The sequence below is a fragment of the Gracilinanus agilis genome, chromosome 4 (genome assembly GCF_016433145.1).
Source record: "Gracilinanus agilis isolate LMUSP501 chromosome 4, AgileGrace, whole genome shotgun sequence".
In the NCBI taxonomy this organism is placed as follows: domain Eukaryota; kingdom Metazoa; phylum Chordata; class Mammalia; order Didelphimorphia; family Didelphidae; genus Gracilinanus; species Gracilinanus agilis.
The window spans coordinates 523,170,239-523,189,697 of NC_058133.1; the positions used below are offsets into that span (position 1 = coordinate 523,170,239).

The window sequence follows — 19,459 nt, forward strand, 5'->3', positions numbered from 1 at the left end:
TTTTCTTTGTTTGTTTGTTTGTTTGTTTGTTTCTTTCCTTCTCTCTTTCTCTTTTCTTCTCTCTCCCTCCCTCTTCTTCTCCCTCCCTTTCTCTCTTCCTCCCTCCCTCCCTCCCTTCCTTCTTCTTTTTTTTGGTTGTTTTTGCTACAGTGGGATTATTCACCCTGGTTGGCTTCATTCAGATGACAATCTGGGCAAAGGACAAACACTGCACTTATGTAAGAGAGTTCAAGGATTACCCCAGTTTCAGGATGCCAATCATTCCTTTCTTGCTGTAGGAAGCAAGCGGTGATGCATGGGCACTTCAGCGGACCTACGGGCAGAAAAGTCAACAGATGAGCCCTGGTCTTCTGGGTTTTTTCAAAAGAAGTGATGACTTTTCAACTTTTAAAGTTAATTAATTGGCAATAATTCTCTTAAAGACAGCTAAGCCAAGGCACTGGGTGGGGTCTGTCAACACTCCAAAGTTATAGAATATTCTTGTTTCTTTCCCTGATGAGTGAGGGGGCCTGGACTATGCTTGTTCCAAGGTCTTTTCTAGCTTCCAAATCTTCAAATTCTATGTATTTGTGTATTCATAAATACACACATCTTCTTTTATGCATATATACATGCATATTAAAAGATAACATGTCCCTAGGATATTTTCAATTTACAAGGGTTTTTTTGGATGTGTTTTGGGAGTAGTGGTAGCTGGTTTTGTTTGGGGTTTTTTTTGGGGGGGGGTCACAGTTTGCTTTTTTTTAAGCCCAAGCAAGGTGTCATAGCTTTTTTGTCTATGGAAACTCCCATAATTTGGGACATCTTCAAAGGATGATATTGGATAATTTCTTACAGAGCTGGCTTGTGTCAGAAGAGCAGTATATAAATTTAACTAAGAGGAGTTGTCCAGCTTATAAATGGGACAGGACCCCTCAGTCCTGTACTACTTGGGCCTGGGAGGTAATAGTCAGTGCCATGCTCTTTAAGCCTAGCTCGTACAGAGATGGTAGCCATTGTAACTTTTTCAACCAATAAGAAAATACTGTGGCTTCTGCCAATGGGGCAGGCAGCATGGAGTACGGGTGGAAGGGGCAAAGAAGCACAGAGAGGTAGGGAGGTTTAATTGGTGAACCAGTCCTAGTTATCTGAGATGGAAGGTCAGTGCAGAACCTGGAGCTATCTAGACAGAACATGTTTATCCCATCCTTCATCCAGTCTAGTCACATGTTCCCCTAAGAAGAAATCTTTCCACGTCCTATATTTAGGACTGAGAATATGGCATGAGTTCAGGACAAAGGGGAAAGTCACATGGGTTAACCAGTGTTGTAGCCATCTCTGAAAGCAATTTAAAAGGTCTCTGTTAATGGGGAAAGTGGATTATTTGTGTTTCCAATGGGTCTCAGGCACTGATTGGAACAGCTCATGATTCTAGAGGGTCTGGGTCACAGACATTCAATTATTAACCCATTTAAAATGTTGCTGGCCACAGACTTGATCATCTACATGACCCTCAACCTATTTTCATAAAACAAGCTATGATGAAACCAAAGGATCTTCGTCCTTCTGGATGTTTCCCAGGGTCGTGTTCTCAGCAAGGTTTTCAAATGTACTTGGTGAACTGATGTACTGATGTCTCATTCCTGAATGGACAGCTCAGCTCAGCTCAGCTCAGCTCTCTCTTGCTCACAACCCACAGCCAGCCTCGGGACTTCCTGGGGAAAGTTTTGAAGGTTTTCTATAAATCTGTGCAAGAAATGATCCCATCGTAATTTGTGGGACATTTTAAAGATTTAAAAAATATATTTTAGGATCTCATAACAGAAACTTGAAAATGTGATTGTTATTTATTCCGCTACAGATTTATTTCCCTATGAGTGCTATATAGAAGGATTTTTGCAACTCTTTGTAAAGATGATTTACATAATAAAGTCAAACCTATGTTTTGAACTCTGAAGTCATTGTGAAAACACCAGGTACCAGGCATTGGGCTGAAAGTCCCTCAAGTCCCATGATTCTTTGCAAAGTGTCAAATATAAAACAAGGATTTCACTTCTTCAGTTTTTGCATGCAAAATGTCACATCTGGTTTTCCCAAAAGTCTACCTTTTTTTGCAGTCTACCAGGAGCCAAACTTACACAAGGGGGGAGGACATTTATACTACTTACCTCATCAGGTTGTTGGTAAAGAGCTACATAAAGGTAAAGAGCCATATAAATGTGAATTATTATTAATATCAATCAAGTTTGTGAGGTATAAAAACCCATGGCTGGCAAGAATTTTTACTGAAGCTTAGCATTCCAGGGTCATAGGCTGTAAATGTGTAGGCATTTCTTTGCCCTTAGGTAGGGCCTGGGCAGAGTCAGCTCCCCCAAATAATCATTAGTTCCTGAAGGCGGGCACTATTTCTCCTTTTATCTTTGTATCCCCAGCATCCAATGTGGAGCTTTTATAAATAGTCGGTGTCTAATAAATGCTCATTGAGTTGGACTGGTTTTATCAAGAAGAGGGAAAAAAATCATCATGATAGAATTCTCCAAGGAGAATATTTTAATTGGTGGATGAAAAAGCATTTAAGGGCTTACTATGTACTAAACGTAGAGGATACACCTCTGTGACCTTGGATAAGTCACAATCCCCCAGAGCCTCAGTTTCCTCAACTGCAAAATAAAAGCATCCGTCTAGTTGTCCTTTATCATCCCTTTCAGCTCAAAATCTCTGATGCTAAGACCTCCCACAGAAAAGAGCTTAGATGAGGAAAGGGCTCCCATGCACGTATTTTTATCTTCTTTTCATAGTGGTTCTTCACCTGGATCTGTGGGTAGATTTCAGAGAGTCTACAAACTTGGATGGGGAAGAAAAATGGCATCTTCATCTTCACTAAACCCTAACTGAATTTTAGCATTTTATCCAATTATGACTATCTGCAAATTCCATGGGCTTAAATTGCAAAAGATGTTCATGATTTTAAAAAACATTTAAGAGAGGCAGCTAGGTGGCTCAGTAGCTAGAGAGCCAGGCCTGGAGAAGGGAAATCCTGGGTTCAAATCTGACCTCAGAAACTTCCTAGCTGTGGGACCCTGGGCAAGTCACTTAATCCCAGTTACCTAGCCCTTCCTGCTCTTCTGCCTTGATGGAAGGGAAGGTTTTTTTTTTTAATGTTTAAGAACCTCTGATTAAATATACTAAAGGAAATGAGTGACTGGGGACAGTTATTCCTTCTCTGTTCATTTCAGATCCCTTGAATTTGTGATTTCACACACGTAGGAAATATCCCATCGCCGAGAAGTGTTTAGGAAATTTTGTCTGGGCAGTTATGCCCCTGTCACCCCTGGGTTCTGGCTAGGTGTAAAAGAGCCCTTTGGAGAGGCTGACCTGGGCTGTGCATCGGGTCTGAGCAGAGGGCTTGCTCTCTACACCATCCCGGGAGGGAGGAGCTGGGGCTACCTTGGCATCTGTGATGGCTCCAGCTGCACGGGGATGTAAGGGAAGGTCATCCTCTTCAGTCTGCTGTTTAGCAAAGTTCACAAACACCTGTGGGATGGGTGGGTAGGGAGTACCGGAGGAGGGAAAGGAGAAATAAGTTAAAAAAAAAAAAGAAACATTCTAAGAAATGGCCACCCAATGGGCTCCCATACCCCCCTACAAGTTCTTCAGTTTAAGCCATCTATCTCTGCCTGGACCAGAGCTAGATCTTCCATCAGAGTACCGTAGAGCTAGAATAGAAATCTCAGAAGCCATATAGTTAACACCATCCCACCCTACACATTTTACAAATGAAACCAAGATCCAGGAAGCCTCTATAAGGTCACATGGGATAATATATATGGGATAGTAGATCCTATTTTTATTCTGATTTTACAGTATGGAAACTGAGGCAAATAGTTTAAATGACTTGCTCAAGGTCACCCAGGTACTAAACATTAGAGGTCATATAAAGAGTGCTTTTTTCCATTGTTACTCGATGTCCCTGTTAGGGGGCCTGATTGGTTCTCCAGGAGGTAGCTTGTATACTTGGCTTGAAGAATCCCCAGAATCTTGGGTCCCACAAATATCTACTTCTCATATTCTTCAGTTGAAGCTGAAGTGGTTTCAGCAAAAGAGTTTGGGAAGACTAAATGCAGATGTGGTCAGCTCTAAAGATGCAGAATGGCCCACTAGAAAGAGCACTGACCTTGGGCATGGGTTCAAATCCTACCTCAGATGCGACCTGCCTGACTTTGAACAATTCACTTAACTTTCCTGGTCCTCTTTTTCTTTATCTGTCAAATTAGGGGACTGGACTAGGTGGCCTCTGGGGTCCATTCCAACCCTAGATCTATGGCGCTGAGTAGCAACATAGTTTAATAGAAATAAGATAAGTTGGGGACCTACATACACCTACATGGAACATTGAGCTATCAATGGGTCCCCTTCTCTTCCCAAACCTCAGTTTCTCCATTCATGAAATAAGGGAGTAAGAGCTCTGATGGCACCTTCCAGATCCTGAGTAGCAACATAGTTTAATAGAAATAAGATGAGTTGGGGACCTACATCGCACTCCACTATAAAATAAGTTGGGGACCAAACAAAATCGCCTTCTTTTTGTCACTGCTGCCACTGAGTTTGGATCCCTGCCTGGGGTTTAAGGAAAGATGAGCCTGGGCACAAAGTGTCTGAGTGGGATAACTGGGGATAACCCCCTCCTTTGCCTCCCTCAAAGGATTGCTTTGAGGATATCCACTGAAACAAACACTACTAGATAGTCAATATTTCCCATTGACATTGTAGTTTGATTTGGGCTCCGCTTGGGAATCCTTAGAATGGTTGAGTATAACCCAGATTGAATTGCTTTTAAGCTCCGGGAGGGGGAAGAGAAGAAGGGAGGGAGACATTATGGATCATATAACTTTGGAAAACTTATGTGGAAATTTGTTATTAAAATTAAAAAAAAATTAAAGACTAGTGGGCCACTGAGACCTCTTCATTTGTTTTAAACCCTTCCCTTCTGTCTTAGAATTGATACTAAGATTGGTTTCAAGGCAGAAGAGGGATAAGGATTAGGAAACTGCCCAGGGTCACATAGTTAGGAAGTACCAGAGGTCAGATTTGAACCCAGGTCCTCCAGATTCTGAATGCTCTAACCACTGTGCTGCCTTGTTGCTCCTTAGGTGATTCTTTCTGAATTCCATACCTGCCCCATTTTCCATTTCAGTGTGATGGAGGCTTGCCTTTGGGCTTCTGGCCCAGACTTACTTGGTCCAGTGTGGTCTGCGTGACTGAATATTCTTCAATGTACAGGCTGTCCTTGTTGGAAATGAGCAGCTGGAAGATCCTGGCTAGCGAGGAGGAGGAGATGCGATACTGGAGCATGTTGTAGTGCCTCTCCCTCTGGACGCTGCCCGGGAAGTTGGCTTGTAAGAACTGCTCTGCTGGGTTCAGGTCTGGAAGCAGACCCACCTTCGGGGGCTTGATTTTCATGGTGACAATGTAGCCGTCCCCAAACCTAGGATGTGGACAGAAGAGTGAAGGACAGCAAGGGGAAGCCAGGAGAACCAGGGAGAGCCCGTTTTCCTTTTACGGCTCAGGAAAAAAAAATCACGCATTTGTCCTCACTCAAGAAGTCTAGCAGCCCTAGACTTGGTGTTGGCTGCTAGGTGGTGTGGTAGGCAAAGATACCAGAGGGGTCTGCCATTTCCTTCTCCTTTGCTCATTTTCCAGGTGAGGAAACGTAGGCAAACAGAGTTAAATGACTTGCCCAGGGTCACCCAGCTAGGAAGTGTTTGGGTTCCGATTTGAACTCAAGATCTCCTTTCTCTAGAGTCATCAATGGCTCTCAATCCATTGAACCACCTAGTTGCCCCAAGAGTTAACTTTTCACTGGGGAGATTTAACATGTACATAGACACAAAAATAGAAGTCTTACACAAAGCTTGGGACATCTAGGTAGTTGCTAGATCTTTGGGTTTGGAGTTGGAACAACCTGGGTTCAAATCTGACTTTGCAGCTGGGTGACCCCGGAAAGTCACTTGACTCCAATTGCCTTTAAAGGGCCAAAGCTTTTGATCATTCCTTCCCCCTGACTGTAGGTAGAAGGAAGCTTCCCATACACCAGAGCCAGCCCTGCTCTTTCCTAAATAAACGGGCTGGAGTCTTCAGTGCGCTTTGAAACCACTGAACGAAGACCCTCCTTCCCGCAGCCACAGGGGTCTCGTGTCCTCTCCCCTCCCCGGCTCCCCTCGGGGCCCCTCCAGCTGCAGAGGGAAGCCACCCTGGCCACGCGCGGCCCGTCCTCTCCCTTACTTGTATTTGAGGTGCTGGATAGTGCCCAGGCACTGGAAGGTCCCTCTCACCATGATGGCCAGCCGCGTGCACAGGGCTTCGCATTCTTCCATGCTGTCGGGGGAGAGATGGAGGCGGTCAAAGGCAGTGTGGACACCCCGCGCCCACACCTGCCCGGCTCCCGGGGACAGCGCGCTCACCTGTGCGACGTCAGGACCACGGCTCGCCCGTCCCGGATGATGCCCACGATGGTGTTCCAGAGCAGCCGCCGGGACTGCGGGTCCATCCCCGTGGTGGGCTCGTCCTGGAGGCGCGGGAGAGAGGGGCAGGGAAGGACCGGGCTGAGCCAGCTGGCTTCTCCTGGTCGGCTCGCTCCTCCCCCCACTCCCGCAGGTCTCCTGGCTAGAGGCTATTCCAGCTCTTGAAAAGAGGGAATTAGCGGGAAGTCTAATTCAGGGGCTCCGATATAGGAAGGGAGAAGGCGGAGTATTTGGGAAGAAGTCTCTAATAGAGCCACGGAGGGCTGGCTACGGGAGCCCCCCGAAGCCAGCTGGCCCAATTCCCTCATTTTAGACATAAGGAAACGTACTAAACATTAAATAGCAAATTATTAAATCATGATCATAGTGGTAGCTATCATTTCCATTTAAAGTTGGCAACATTCTTTATATCTAACAACATCCCTGGGAGGCAGGGGGTTATTATTATCTCCATTTTACAGATGAGGAAACTGAGGCAGACAAAGTTTTTGTCTTTTTTTTTAAGTGACTTGTCCAGGGACTCACAACTAGTAAATGTCTGAGACTGGATTTGAACTCAGATCTCCTTGACTCTAGATCCTGACACTAACTTAGCTGCCAATAACAATTAAATATTAATATCATAATACTAACTCTAACTAGATATGCAGCAAGATTTGGTGGCTAGAAAGCCAATCTCTAAGCCCAGAAAACCTGTGTTCAAGTTCAGCTTCTGAAATATATTGACTGTGTGACCCTGGGCAAATCACTTAAGGTATGAGAGCTCTATGCCATTTTTAGGAATATAACTTGCAAATTGGATGGTAAACAACTGTGAATGACCTCCTAATACAGTGATCCCAGACAATCCCACAGGACTCATGGAAAAGGTCATCTGTCTCCAGAGAAAGAACTGATGGAGTCTGAATGTAGACTAAAACATACTCTATTTTACTTTCTTTCTTCATTTTTGTTTTGTTTTGTTTTGTTTTGTTTGAGTTCACTTCTGCAAAATGACTAATGTGGAAAAATGTTTTACATGAATGTGGATGTAAAATCTACATGAGATTGCTTCCTCCTAGGGAGGGGGCAGGGGAAGGAGAGAGAGAATTTGGAACTTAAAATTTAAAAATGAATGTTAAAAAAGTTTTTATACATAATCAGAGAAAAGAAAATATTAAAAAATAAAATTTAAAATACAATAAAACAGATCATTTAGAAAAGAACATAAATTGCTGAAAGAACATTGAGATACACTGCTACATAGCATTCCCTACATCAATAAAATGACAGGTTTAGTCCTTATCTCTGTCCTTAATTGTGTGATACCAATCAATCAACAATTTAAAAAATCTGTGGTGTGGAAGAAGCTGAGTGGCTCAGAGGACAGAGAGCCAAGTGTAGGGATGGGAGGTCCTGGGGGACAAATTTGGCCTCAGGCACTTTCTAGCTGTGTGACCCTGGACAAGTCACTTAACCCCAATTGCCTAGCCCTTACTGCTCTTCTACTTTGGAATTAATACTTAGAATTGATTCTAAGATGGAAGATAAGGTATTTGGTTTTTTTTTTTTAAAGAAATTATGATGTGCCACACATTGTGCTAAGTGCTAGATATACAAAGACACAATGAAACGGTCCCTGCCCTCAAGGAGCTTATATTCTATCATGGAAAAAATACATATCCATAGAAATATATATACAAAAGCAAGGGGCAGCCAGATAGCTCATTGGATTGAGAGCCAGACCTAGAGAAAGGATGTCCTGGGCTCAAATCTGACCTCAGATACTTTTTACCAATGTGACCCTGGGCAAGTTGCTTAATTCCCATAGCCTAGCCCTTACTGCTCTTCTGCTTTGGAACCAATATACAGTATTGATTCTAAGATGGAAGGTAAAGGCCCTCACTGCTTTTCTGTCTTGGATCCAATATACAGTATTGATTCTAAGATGGAAGATAAGGATTTTTAAAAAGTATATGCAAAAACTTAAAAAAAAAATTCAAGGTATTTCAAGGGAAAACATTAGTATTTGAGAATAGGATTCCAAGCATTGTCTTTAAAAGTAAGAGTGAATTGTATTTAACTGGAGGTAGAGGGACATTCTAAGAGACTTTTCTAGTCACTCTTGACTCCTGGGAGTTTAGACTATCAATAAATTCCCGTTTGCCTGATAAATGAGAATTATGCTTGAAAACCTTCTTTCTTGCAGTCACAGATGAGGATTTGTACTCAGGAGTGGTTCCAGGGCTGCTGGCACCCTTTGATCACAGGTTTCCCCTCCCCTGCTTTTTGGCAGTCCGTGAGCCCAAAACAGTATTTGGACTAGAATAGCCCAGAGACAGAGCTTTTTCACAAAAATATTCCCCTGTCCCTACTGACACCTTCCCTTGAGTGGCCAAAGAGATATGCCAAATTGTACCCAGCTAGAGAGGGTTATGTTTTCATACAAAGATTTAAACCAAACTCAAAGTGGACAAATGGATTACTTTGTTGAATTTTAAAATTAAGTGAATCCAAATACATACATACATTATATATATGAATATAAATGACTCCAAATAAATATTTGTTTATTTGGGACTTATTATTGCTGTTTAGTCATTTTTCACTCATGTCTGACTTTTTGTGACACTTTTTGGGGGTTTTCTTAGCAAAGATACCAGAGTGACTCACCATTTCCTTCTCCAGTTCATTTTACAGATGAGGAAACTGAGGCAAGCAGGATTAAGTGACTTGCCTAGGGTCACACATCTAGTGAGTGTCTGAAGTTGGATTTGAACTTGTCTTTCTGACTCCAGGTCCAGCATTTTATCCACTAGCTGCCCATTCAAGATGACTCGAACTGCCATTTTTCTAAAACTATTGGCCTAAGTCTTGGAAATATTCTTTAAATTGAATGATGCTTTGATGGGAGTAAAGTCATTAGTCTTCCATATTTCAGGGATCTCATTCCTCTCTTTGCTCAATGATGTCTCTTACCAGCAACACCAGGGGTGGACAGCCAATCAGAGCAATGGCTGTGGAGAGCTTCCGTTTATAACCCCCACTGTAGGTGCCAACCAGGTGGTCTGCAAAGGGAGAGAGACCCAGGCTCTGAATGCACCAGTTTGCTACCTGGGGAAGAAAGACAAATCAAGAAGTCAGTAAGCATTTATTAAGCCCTTACTGTATGCCACACACTGTATTAAGTTCTGGGTATACAAAGAAAGGCAAAAATGTAGTCCCTGGCCTCAAGAAGCTCACAATCTAATGGGGGAGATGATATGGAAACAACATATATACACTGCAAATAGGTTTTCTTGGAGGGAAAGTTTTAGCATTAAGGGGGACAAGGACAAAAATCCCTTTTGATAAAATTCAATTTTATTTGGGGCAGGTAGGTGGCTCAGTGGATAGAGAGCTGGACCTGGAGATGGGAAATCCAGGGATCAAATCTGGTCCCCCTCTTTTTTTATTTGAAAAAACCTTATTTTTCATGAATAATATGGAAATAGATATGTGATGACATTTGTATAACCCAGTGGAAGTACTTATTGGATTTGGGAGGGGGAGGGAAAGAAAATGAAATATGTAAACATGGAAAATATTTCTAAAATAGAAATTAAAAAAACTTTATTTTTCACCTTACTTATAAAAGGAGAATAATTTCTATGCAACATTTTCAGATAAGAGTAAATATTGTTGCATTTCATTCAAATACAAAAAGAATAATAAGTACAAAATAACAGGCATGAAGCAAGCTACCTATGAGAATAGCAGTGATTACTACAGTAGCATGTGCAAATCCAATATTCTTAAACATTAATTTCCATTAGAAAAGAAAAGTGACAAAACAACCTTTGCCATTCCATTTGAATTCATTGACCACAATAGCTAGCTGTGTGACCCTGGGCAAGTCACCTAAACCTCATTGGCTAGCTCTTACTCTTTTACCTTGGAACCTATAAGATTCTAAGATAGATGGTAAGGTTTTGTTTTTTGTTTTTTTAATTCATCTATCTATCTATCTATCTTAGATCCCAGGAATACAAATACAAAAAACCAGCCTTTCCAGTCCTCAAAGAATTTACGTTCTTCTGGTTGGATGCAATATGTAGGCAGATAAGTACAAAAATCTTTGAGCAGTTTTCAGCCTTAATGGTAGAGAAATGCATTAAGTCTTTTGGGGGCACCCTGTATACCAAGTTAGTACAAAATACTGGGGGTGGGAGCAGAGCAAGAATGATTATCAGCCACATTGTGGGAATCAAGAAAATAAAATCAAATAAGACAAAGTAGCCAAACATGAGCCTAACCCGAAATAAAAGAGTATTTAATTGCTTCCCTACCTTGCCAGCTGAAATCATTTGTTGGGGTTTTTTCCCCTGCCCTCACATGCCCCAGAGTGTCAAGAGAAAACTGGAGATCTTTGCTGGGCCATTTTTTCCACAAACTCTTGGGATGTGCCCATGCTGGTTTCTGTCTTTCACTTTGTTCTTCAGCTTGAACTATTTATTCATCAACAAGTATTTATATCTATCTATTTACAGAGAGATAGATAAATAGATAGATAGATAGATAGATATAGATAGATAGATAGATAGATAGATAGATAGATAGATAGATAGACAGATAGATATTTAAACCTTTCTTTCTGTCTTAGAATCAATCCTAAGTTTTGGCTCCAAGGCAGAAGAGCAGGAAGGGCTAGGTGATTGGGGTGACTTGCCCAGGGTTACCCAGCCAGGAAATATCTGAGGTCAAATTGGTACCCAGGATCTCCTGTCTCCAGACCTGGCTCTAGTCACTGAATCACTTAGCTGCCCCAACAAGTATCTCTTGAGTAAGTTAATAAAGTTTTATTAAGAGCCTACTATGTGCCAGGAACTGTGCTAGACATTAGGGATTAAAAAAAAGGGGCAAAAGACAAGTCTTGCCCTCAATCTAACAATCTAACAGGAGAGACAACAACATACAAAGAAGCTAAATACCGATCATGTGGGAAATTATTGACTGGGAAATTAAGAAGGCTTTCTAGAGAAGGTAGGATTTCAGCTGGGATTTAAAAGAAGATGAGGAGGGAGAGCATTCCAGCAAGGGGGGAATAGCCAGAAAGAATGCCTGAAGTTGCAAGATAGAGTCTCTTGGTTGGAGAACAGCAAGGTCAGAGTCACTGGATTGCTCTTTACTTATGGGATGGGTACTGTAGGTACCACTAGGTACTGTAGCCAGGGAAATCCAGACCAAGAATCCAGTTCCTAAGCATTGTGTATTTTAAGTTCACACTTATTCCATAGCAGATGGAGGACCATTCCTCTGAAAGAGTTTTTCAAAATCAGATAGACCTGGGGGAGATTATGGCTCCACATCTCTTCCTAAACTAGTCCACGTTTCCACTTACAAAGTGATTGAAAGGTTTATCATGTTCAAAGAGGAATGCCAGTCCATGTGACCCAGGCATTTGTATTTCTGCCCCTCATCATGGAGAGAAAGAAGTGGTCCAGGTACGTGTTGTACATGTTGCAGGTTAAGGTTTGTACAACATGACCAAGTTTGTGGATGCTAAAAATTGTCTTGAAGGCAGCTAAATTTCAATGAAATAGTCTTCAAATATTTGTTTTAAATACATTCATTTTGATATTAAAAACATTTATAAGGGGCAAGAAATAATTCTATCCTCAGTCTCGTGTGATGATAGAAATAAAATGCTTCTGTCCTGTTGAGCTTAAGCTTTGTAAATAACCAGACCTGACTTCTGGTCCCATTGCTGACCATCTGGTGACCAGAGTCTCTGGGCAAACACTGGCAGCTTCTGGGCACAAAAATATATGGTGAGAATGAATAATAGTAATAGTAGTAGTAGCAGCAGCAGCAGTAAAAACTAATATATTGCTTTAAGGTCTTTAAAGCTCTTCACCTATGTAAACTCATTTGATGAATGAAGAAGCCTGGCAGAGACCTTTCCCCAAATTGCCCTGCCCTGGATGAAAGACCTCAGACATAGATCTGGACTTTTATTACCCCTCCACAACATTAAAAATGAACCCGATTTTACCCTCTTGATATCATCCGTTGGAACACCCCGGAGCCGGGCATAGAGATACAGATGTTCTCGGCCAGTTAGCAGGTCATCGATAGCATCAAACTGAGGGCAATAGCCCATATTTTGGTGGACTTCAGAAATTTGGGTTAAAATGCTGCAAAAAGAAAAAAGAATCTTTAAGGGCAGAAATAGTAAGCAGATGGGGATGGGGGGACACTTCTTAAGCATCTGAACAAGACATATCAGCAAGGACCAGTTGCCTCCTTCCTTTGCTTGAGTGCTAGGAATATATGCCCAGTTTTAGAAATCAAGGAAGAGGGAATTTGGGTTAGAAACTAAATTAACTCCAGAAATTCAGAAATTTGAGCTCAACTCGTATCAAAGAATTGCAGAATTTGGGAATTGAAAGAACACAAATAGCCTAATGATCCAATCCATCTTTCAAAGGAATCTACTAAAACATACTCCTGAAGCCATCATCTCCTGCTTGAATGCCTCTATGTGGAAAGAACTCATCTCTCTTTTTTTAAAAAAACTCTTATCTTCAGTTATAAAATCAATACTAAATATCAGTGGCTAGGCAAATGGGTTAAATGACTTGCCCAGGGTCTCACAGCTAGGAAGTGTCTGAGACCAGATTTGAACTCAGGAAGATTCCTGACTCCAGACCAGGCACTCTATCCACTGTGCCAACAAATCCTTCCCTGCATGATCTTGTTAACTTAGTTTCTCTGGGCCTGATTGTGGTGGATACTGGATTTTTCTGGTAGAGAACACTCATAATGACTTCCCTAAACTGGTGACTTAGGCATGGCATTGGCCCACAAAGCAAGGCACTCACCTATTTCCTGCCACAATGGCATCTCCTGATGTCACTGAGATGTCTCCAGTGAGCATCTTGAATGTGGTTGTTTTGCCAGCACCATTCACTCCCAAGAGACCAAAGCACTGAAACAGAAGAAGATAAATAGTTAGACTAGGAGGAATGTTTCTTTCTTCTTCTGTCTGCCATTTTGGAAAGTTGAGGGTCTATAGTGATGATTTAACATAGATATTCACAGACTCCTTGACCAGGGTTGGCCCTAGACCAGACTGTGAAATGGTACCCTCCAACTTCCTGGGGTTAGAGGGTGCCCTTTTCCTCCCTTCTTATCACTCTCTCAGGATCCCAGAGTCCTCAATACTTTCTCTATCATTCTCTATCATTATCCTTTCAGTGGGACTTCCCACCTGAATCCCAAAGGGCAGCATTTAAGGTTCAGGCCCATTCCTTTTCCCCTAGTCTATGTTTCATCCACTCAATCATGTTATTTGAGAACATGATATTAATTATTATTAATATTATTTTATTATTATTAAACAATTAGTGACCTATTTCTGGCTAAAGTGATAATGACGGATAATGGCTTGCCATTATCCATTTCAAGTTATAGATTTGCATTTTTGCTCGAATTTTCAATCTCTACTCAAATGCTTAAAAGCACAGTGCCTTATATAGGGTAGACAGTTAATAATAGCTTGTTGAATAAATGATTCAAACACTCTGATAGGCTTGTGTTACAAATGATATATGGGCCAGAGGGATTTTTCTTTACTGTTAAATCATAGAATATAAATGTCTATGTGTTATAATAATGCATGCAAAGTGCTTTGCGAGTTTTGTTATATAAATGTCAGTTACTATTATGATTATTATTATCTACCCAAGGGCATCCAGTCAACAGGTATTTATTTAGGTATTTAGTAAGTACTGGGCTTTACACTAAGCCTGGGGATATAAAGGGAAAAAAATCACCTCACTTTTTCCCTAATACCTCTCTAATAAGAAGGTGGAGCCAGGGTTGCCTGCGTGCACACACATACATATACATACACACATATACACACATACACACATATAGAGTTTCTATACATTTTAGGGGCCCTTGAGAATGTGGGGATATGGGGGCAGCTGGGTGGCTCAGTGGATTGAGAGATAGGCCTAAAGAGAAGTCCTAGGTTCAAATCTGACTTCAGACACTTTAACTCTATGTGACCCTAGGCAAGTCACTTAACCCCCATTGCCTAGCCCTCGTCACTCTTCTGCCTTGAAACCAATACATAGTCTTGAGTCTAAGGCAAAAGGTAAGGGTTTTTAAAAAAAAGAAAATGTGGGAATATGCCAAATTTGCTTTTGATAACAACACCAGTAACCTGCTATAGGCCCAGCAGCTTTGCAAATAAGCAAAAATAACGGAAATAAAATGAAAAACGCTGGTTTCAGAGACATTTTCCCAGCCTAGTTCAATTGCTAAAAGTCAAGTTTCCAACCAGCTCCTTTATCTTTTCCCCCATCTTCTCTTCCTCCTCCCACAACAGATTTTCAGTCAGTGTTTGCTGGCTGAAAGATAAGTAGAAGTCACTGCCTTCCTAAAGAAAGCTCCTAATTCTGGTTAATAAATTTCAGGTCTCCCTATGATCAGTTGGATAAAATAGAAAGTCCTTCATTTGGATTTTAAGGCCCTTCTCAACCTGGCCCTAACTTCTCTTTCCTGACTCATATTATATTTTCCTTCCCATTTTTTGCAGTCCAGCAAAACTAGCCTTCTGTCTGTTCTGCCTGTCTGTATATAATACTCCATTTCCCGTCTCTATGTTTTTGGTCATTGGTCTCAGTCATTCTCCAGGCCTAGGATGTACCTCTCCTCACTTCTGCTTTTAGAATTCCCTCTTTCTTCAAGATATAGCTCAGGCACTACCTTCTACAACAGAAAGGTTTCAGGGAGGTGAGGCAGCGAATTCATATTATTTCAAGGTCTCAGACTGATTTTTGATGACTCTGGTTTCATGGACCTGAACTATGCAAAACTTAATATATACAGACCTCTCCAGGGCGAACCCCAATACACAGCCTGTCCACTGCTGGGCTTGTGGTGCCTGAATAAATCTGGGGGAAAAAAACATGAGAAGTTACTTATTATGATAGCAGATAGCTTACTGCTCTCAACACCAGGGTAGGATGCTGGCAGAAATAGCCACTATCTTAATGCTTAGCCAAAACTCTGATGCTTTTGGGGTGAAATAGGTGTGATGGGAATGTTTCTAACCACCAAGAAATGTAGATAGTTCTTCTATCATGGTAGAGAACAAAGAGCACTGGAGCCAGAAGACTTGGGTCAAATTACCTGTGTGACCCTGAACAAATCACTGAATCTCTCTAAGCCTCACCTTACTCATCTGTAAAATGAGAAAGTTGGAGACTGGCTATCCAAGGTACTGCCCAGATACCTAACCGGAACTCCTAATCTATAGTACAAATTCTGAATCATCTTTCAAAGATCTAACCATACCACTTCCCCTATGGAAAACAAAACAGAGTTACAATGCTTACAATCTATTAGAAAGAACACATATATCTTTTTACACTATCATTCCACTCCTAAAAACTATCACTCTGTTAAGCTTTCCTATACAAAGGACCTCATTTTACATAACCAACACATCCTAAGACCTTTCTTGTAAACGGAAAATCATGCATAATAGCAAACTCCATTATTTAATAAGTATTTCTTTTTTTTTTTTTTTAAACCCGTACCTTCTGTCTTGGAGTCAATACTGTGTATTGGCTCCAAGGCAGAAGAGTGGTAAGGGCTAGGCAATGGGGGTCAAGTGACTTGCCCAGGGTCACACAGCTGGGAAGTGTCTGAGGCCAGATTTGAACCTAGGACCTCCCGTCTCTAGGCCTGGTTCTCAATCCACTGAGCTACCCAGCTGCCCCAATAAGTATTTCTTATATGATCATACCTAGACATTTTGTGGCTTTTCTTTGGTTTATCAGAGCTATCAGCATCATTACTCTTATACTTTGGGATCATTATTAATAGCTAAACAGCATTAATGAAACAAAGAGAAATACTGCCATGATGCAAACACAACTTGTTATAAGTGAGAACTCTGGACAAAGATTGATGCAGGAGCTAATATTGTCAGAAAACAATGTAAAGATTCACACTAACTCTTCTCAGAGCAAAAGTGAGTATTATTGGGAAAACTGCTGTGAGATTTTTATACCACTTGAGGAAATGACATTTAGACTGTAATTAATTTTTTACATATTTTACATATTTTTCTACTTTTTTTGACTGCCACTTGCATATACCTGAATTCAAATGTGTTGAATTTGCATAAAATGAGTTCCTATGTTTTGAAGATACCAACATATTTTTATTCATTCAAACTAATAAACTTTAGGGGATCCCTACTGCCGCTAGAACTAAAAAAGAAATTTTCTCACTTGGATTTTAAGACTCTTAATCACCTAAACTGAACCTATCTTTCCTGACTCGTTATATATTATTTCTCTTTCCACACTTTATGGTCCAGCAAAACTGGACTTCTTTCTGTTTCTCATATATAATAGTCCATATCCTATCTCTGGTTCTTTATTTTTTTAAATTCTTACCTTCTGTCTAAGAATCAATCCTGTGTATTGGTTCCAAGGCAGAAGAACAGTAAGGGCTAGGCAATGAGGGTTAAGTGACTTGCCTAGGGTCGCACAGAGTTAAAGTGTCTGAGGCCAGATTTGAACCCAGGATTTCCCATCTCTAGGCCTGTCTCTCAATCCACTGAGCCACCCAGCTGCCTCCCTATCTCTGGTTTTTGGAATTGGTCATTCCCCATGCCTAGAATGCAGCCCTGCTCACCTTTGCTCTAAGGAGTCTTTCTCCTTCAGGATACAGCTCAGGCATCACTTTCTACAAAGTCTTTCCTGATCCCCTCCATTGCTAGTGTCCCCCTTCCCAAACTACTTTATATTTAACATACTTATATCTGTATATAGTGTCTCCTTTCATATAATATAAGCTTCTTGAGGGCAGAGACCACTTCCTTTTTGTCTTTATGTCCCCAGCACTGAGCATAGAGTCACAATAAGCACTAGGTGGCATCACCTTAATGCCATTTCAATAAATTCCCTTACAACAGAAAGGACTGCAAACATTCTTCTTTCCAGCTATATTCTCAACCATAAACTCCAAAATCAAAGGGGAAAACCTTCTGATGGTCTTCAATTGTACAACAGGCGGCAATCATCCTTAACACAGAGAGCAGTGGTTGGGGTTAAAGGGGTGGGTGAAGATTAACAAAAAGAAAAAAGCAAAATCTACACTAGGAGCTCCTGAGAAATTATGGGAGATCTTGGGAGATGGAGTAGGTGATCCCAGGAGAAGTTAGGGTGTCCTAGGCAGGAGGCTCAAGTTATGTTCCTGGGACCCCCCAAGGCCACGAGGAGGTAAGAAGAACAAAGGCAATCTGCTATTTGACTAGATCAGATGTCTAGAGTTTGCCTGTCTGTGTATTGGCTGAGAAATGGCAAGAATGGGAGCAGAAAGTAGATGCCCTCGAGAAATAAGTAATATAAATGTCACCTTTTAAATTAAAACGCATAAATCATTTGCCCAAATATTTTTTCCTAAAATATATACCCTGCAGTTTCATATCTAATCCTATTCCATCCTACAATCTATATGGAAATGTTCATTTTATTTGTTAAGTTTAGAATAAAAAAATAAAACCTAGACTAACACAAAATATTTATATACAAACAGAAATATGTATATATGTACATATATTTTATTTATACATGTTTATATATACATATGCAAACACAGAAATGAAACGAAGGTGGTGTCATCAAAATATTTCATTAGGGAGAGAAATGTAGAGAGCACAATCACCCTTTTGCTGCCCCCATTTGTGGGTATGGTAGCCTCAACGAGGGGGCTTCCTGTCCTTTCAAATATGTCATATATCTGACCTCGGTTTTCTCATGAGGATTTTAACTTGGGGGGGGATGTTCCCCAAGGGCATAGTCCCTCCCCAGGTGCACCAACTCTTCCCCTAGTTCTGACTGCTCTTCCCCAACTGGCCCAGGTGCAAAAATCACTAGGTTCCACCTTGATTATATGGTGGCTCTACAAAGAGAGAGTAAATGAGAGACTTCTGCCCACCGCGCATGGCCAAACATGTAAAAACACATTTGATTTCATGTCTTCTCACCTTGGTGAGCTCATGTAGCCTCAAGATATCCGTTTTATTGCTTCCACTAAGAATTCTTTGTCTTTCTTCAGCCACATCATCATCTTCATCGGTAATGGGTTGCTTAGGAGGCTCAGCAATCCTAGAGAAACCAAATAGTTCACCCCCAAGAAACAGGATAGATTATTATAGAAACACAGGTTTAGGGCTAGAAAGAGCCCTAGAGATTTTGCATCCCAACCCTTTCATTTTAGAGATAAGGGTGAGAATGGGCATCTTTTTTTTTTTTTTTTTTTTTTTTTTGTAAAATGTCTTTGGCAGCTAGGTGGCTTAGTGGAAAGAGTGCCAGGCTTGGAGATGGGAGGTCTTGGTTTCAAATCTGACCTTACACACTCTCTAGCTGTGTGACCCTGGGCAAGTCACTTAACCCCTATTGCCTAGCCCTTACTGCTCTTCTGCCTTGGAGATGATGCATAGTATGGATTCTAAGACAGAAGGAAAGGGTTTGTTTTTCAAATGTAATTGGGAAATATTTATGTAAATAAAAATACAGTAACATAGGTAATGCTAATGTGGTTTTTAAAGTCAAAGTGGAACCTCAAAGAACCTGTGGTATAGGGTCTCCCTTTCTATTGGAGTTTGACATTTTGACAACACTGGTCTTGTGGTATCCTCTGTACCAATCCTTCACATTTGTCTCTACTGTGTCCTCCTTTTTATCCCAAGCCCTCATTACTACAAACAGTATAGTGCAGTGCAAAGAGAGCTGAATCCTGGCCCTGCTCTTCTCTGTGTGACCTTGGACAACTCATTTAGTTTCTCTACACCTCAATTTCCTCATCTGCAAAATTGAACTAGAGCAGAGGATCTTAACTTGGAATCTGTCTTAAAAAGTTTTTTTTTTTTTGATAAATATACCTCAGTCTAATTGGGTTTATAGTCC

At 41.1% G+C, this 19,459-nt stretch overlaps 1 protein-coding gene across 2 annotated transcripts; it reads right to left on the reverse strand.

The window, feature by feature from the left end:
* Nucleotides 1-88: 88 nt before the first annotated feature.
* LOC123247651 (retinal-specific phospholipid-transporting ATPase ABCA4-like) lies at nucleotides 89-18,784 on the reverse strand. 2 transcript variants are annotated; one of them, XM_044676604.1, is made up of 10 exons: nucleotides 18,538-18,784; nucleotides 15,365-15,427; nucleotides 13,343-13,449; nucleotides 12,514-12,655; nucleotides 9,459-9,593; nucleotides 6,441-6,544; nucleotides 6,262-6,354; nucleotides 5,215-5,464; nucleotides 3,427-3,513; nucleotides 89-313 (listed from the first exon to the last, which is right to left on the reverse strand). In XM_044676604.1, exons 3-10 carry the CDS (start codon nucleotides 13,396-13,398, stop codon nucleotides 305-307), a joined length of 876 nt encoding a protein of 291 aa, XP_044532539.1. In that variant the 5' UTR covers nucleotides 13,399-13,449; nucleotides 15,365-15,427; nucleotides 18,538-18,784; the 3' UTR covers nucleotides 89-304. The 2 variants fall into 2 exon arrangements, with proteins under 2 accessions (XP_044532539.1, XP_044532538.1); XM_044676603.1 differs by having other exon boundaries at nucleotides 3,355-3,513.
* Nucleotides 18,785-19,459: the final 675 nt, after the last annotated feature.

Bases quoted from the DNA above. Each gene is read 5' to 3' on its own strand.
- LOC123247651 (XM_044676603.1), bottom strand. From the start codon at position 13,398: ATGCTCACTGGAGACATCTCAGTGACATCAGGAGATGCCATTGTGGCA. The intron at 6,545-9,458 runs GTAAGAGACATC...CCGCGCCTCCAG, and splicing joins GTCCACCCCTGGTGTTGCTG to GACGAGCCCACCACGGGGAT. The intron at 3,514-5,214 runs GTAAGTCTGGGC...CCCATCCCACAG, and splicing joins CGCAGACCACACTGGACCAA to GTGTTTGTGAACTTTGCTAA.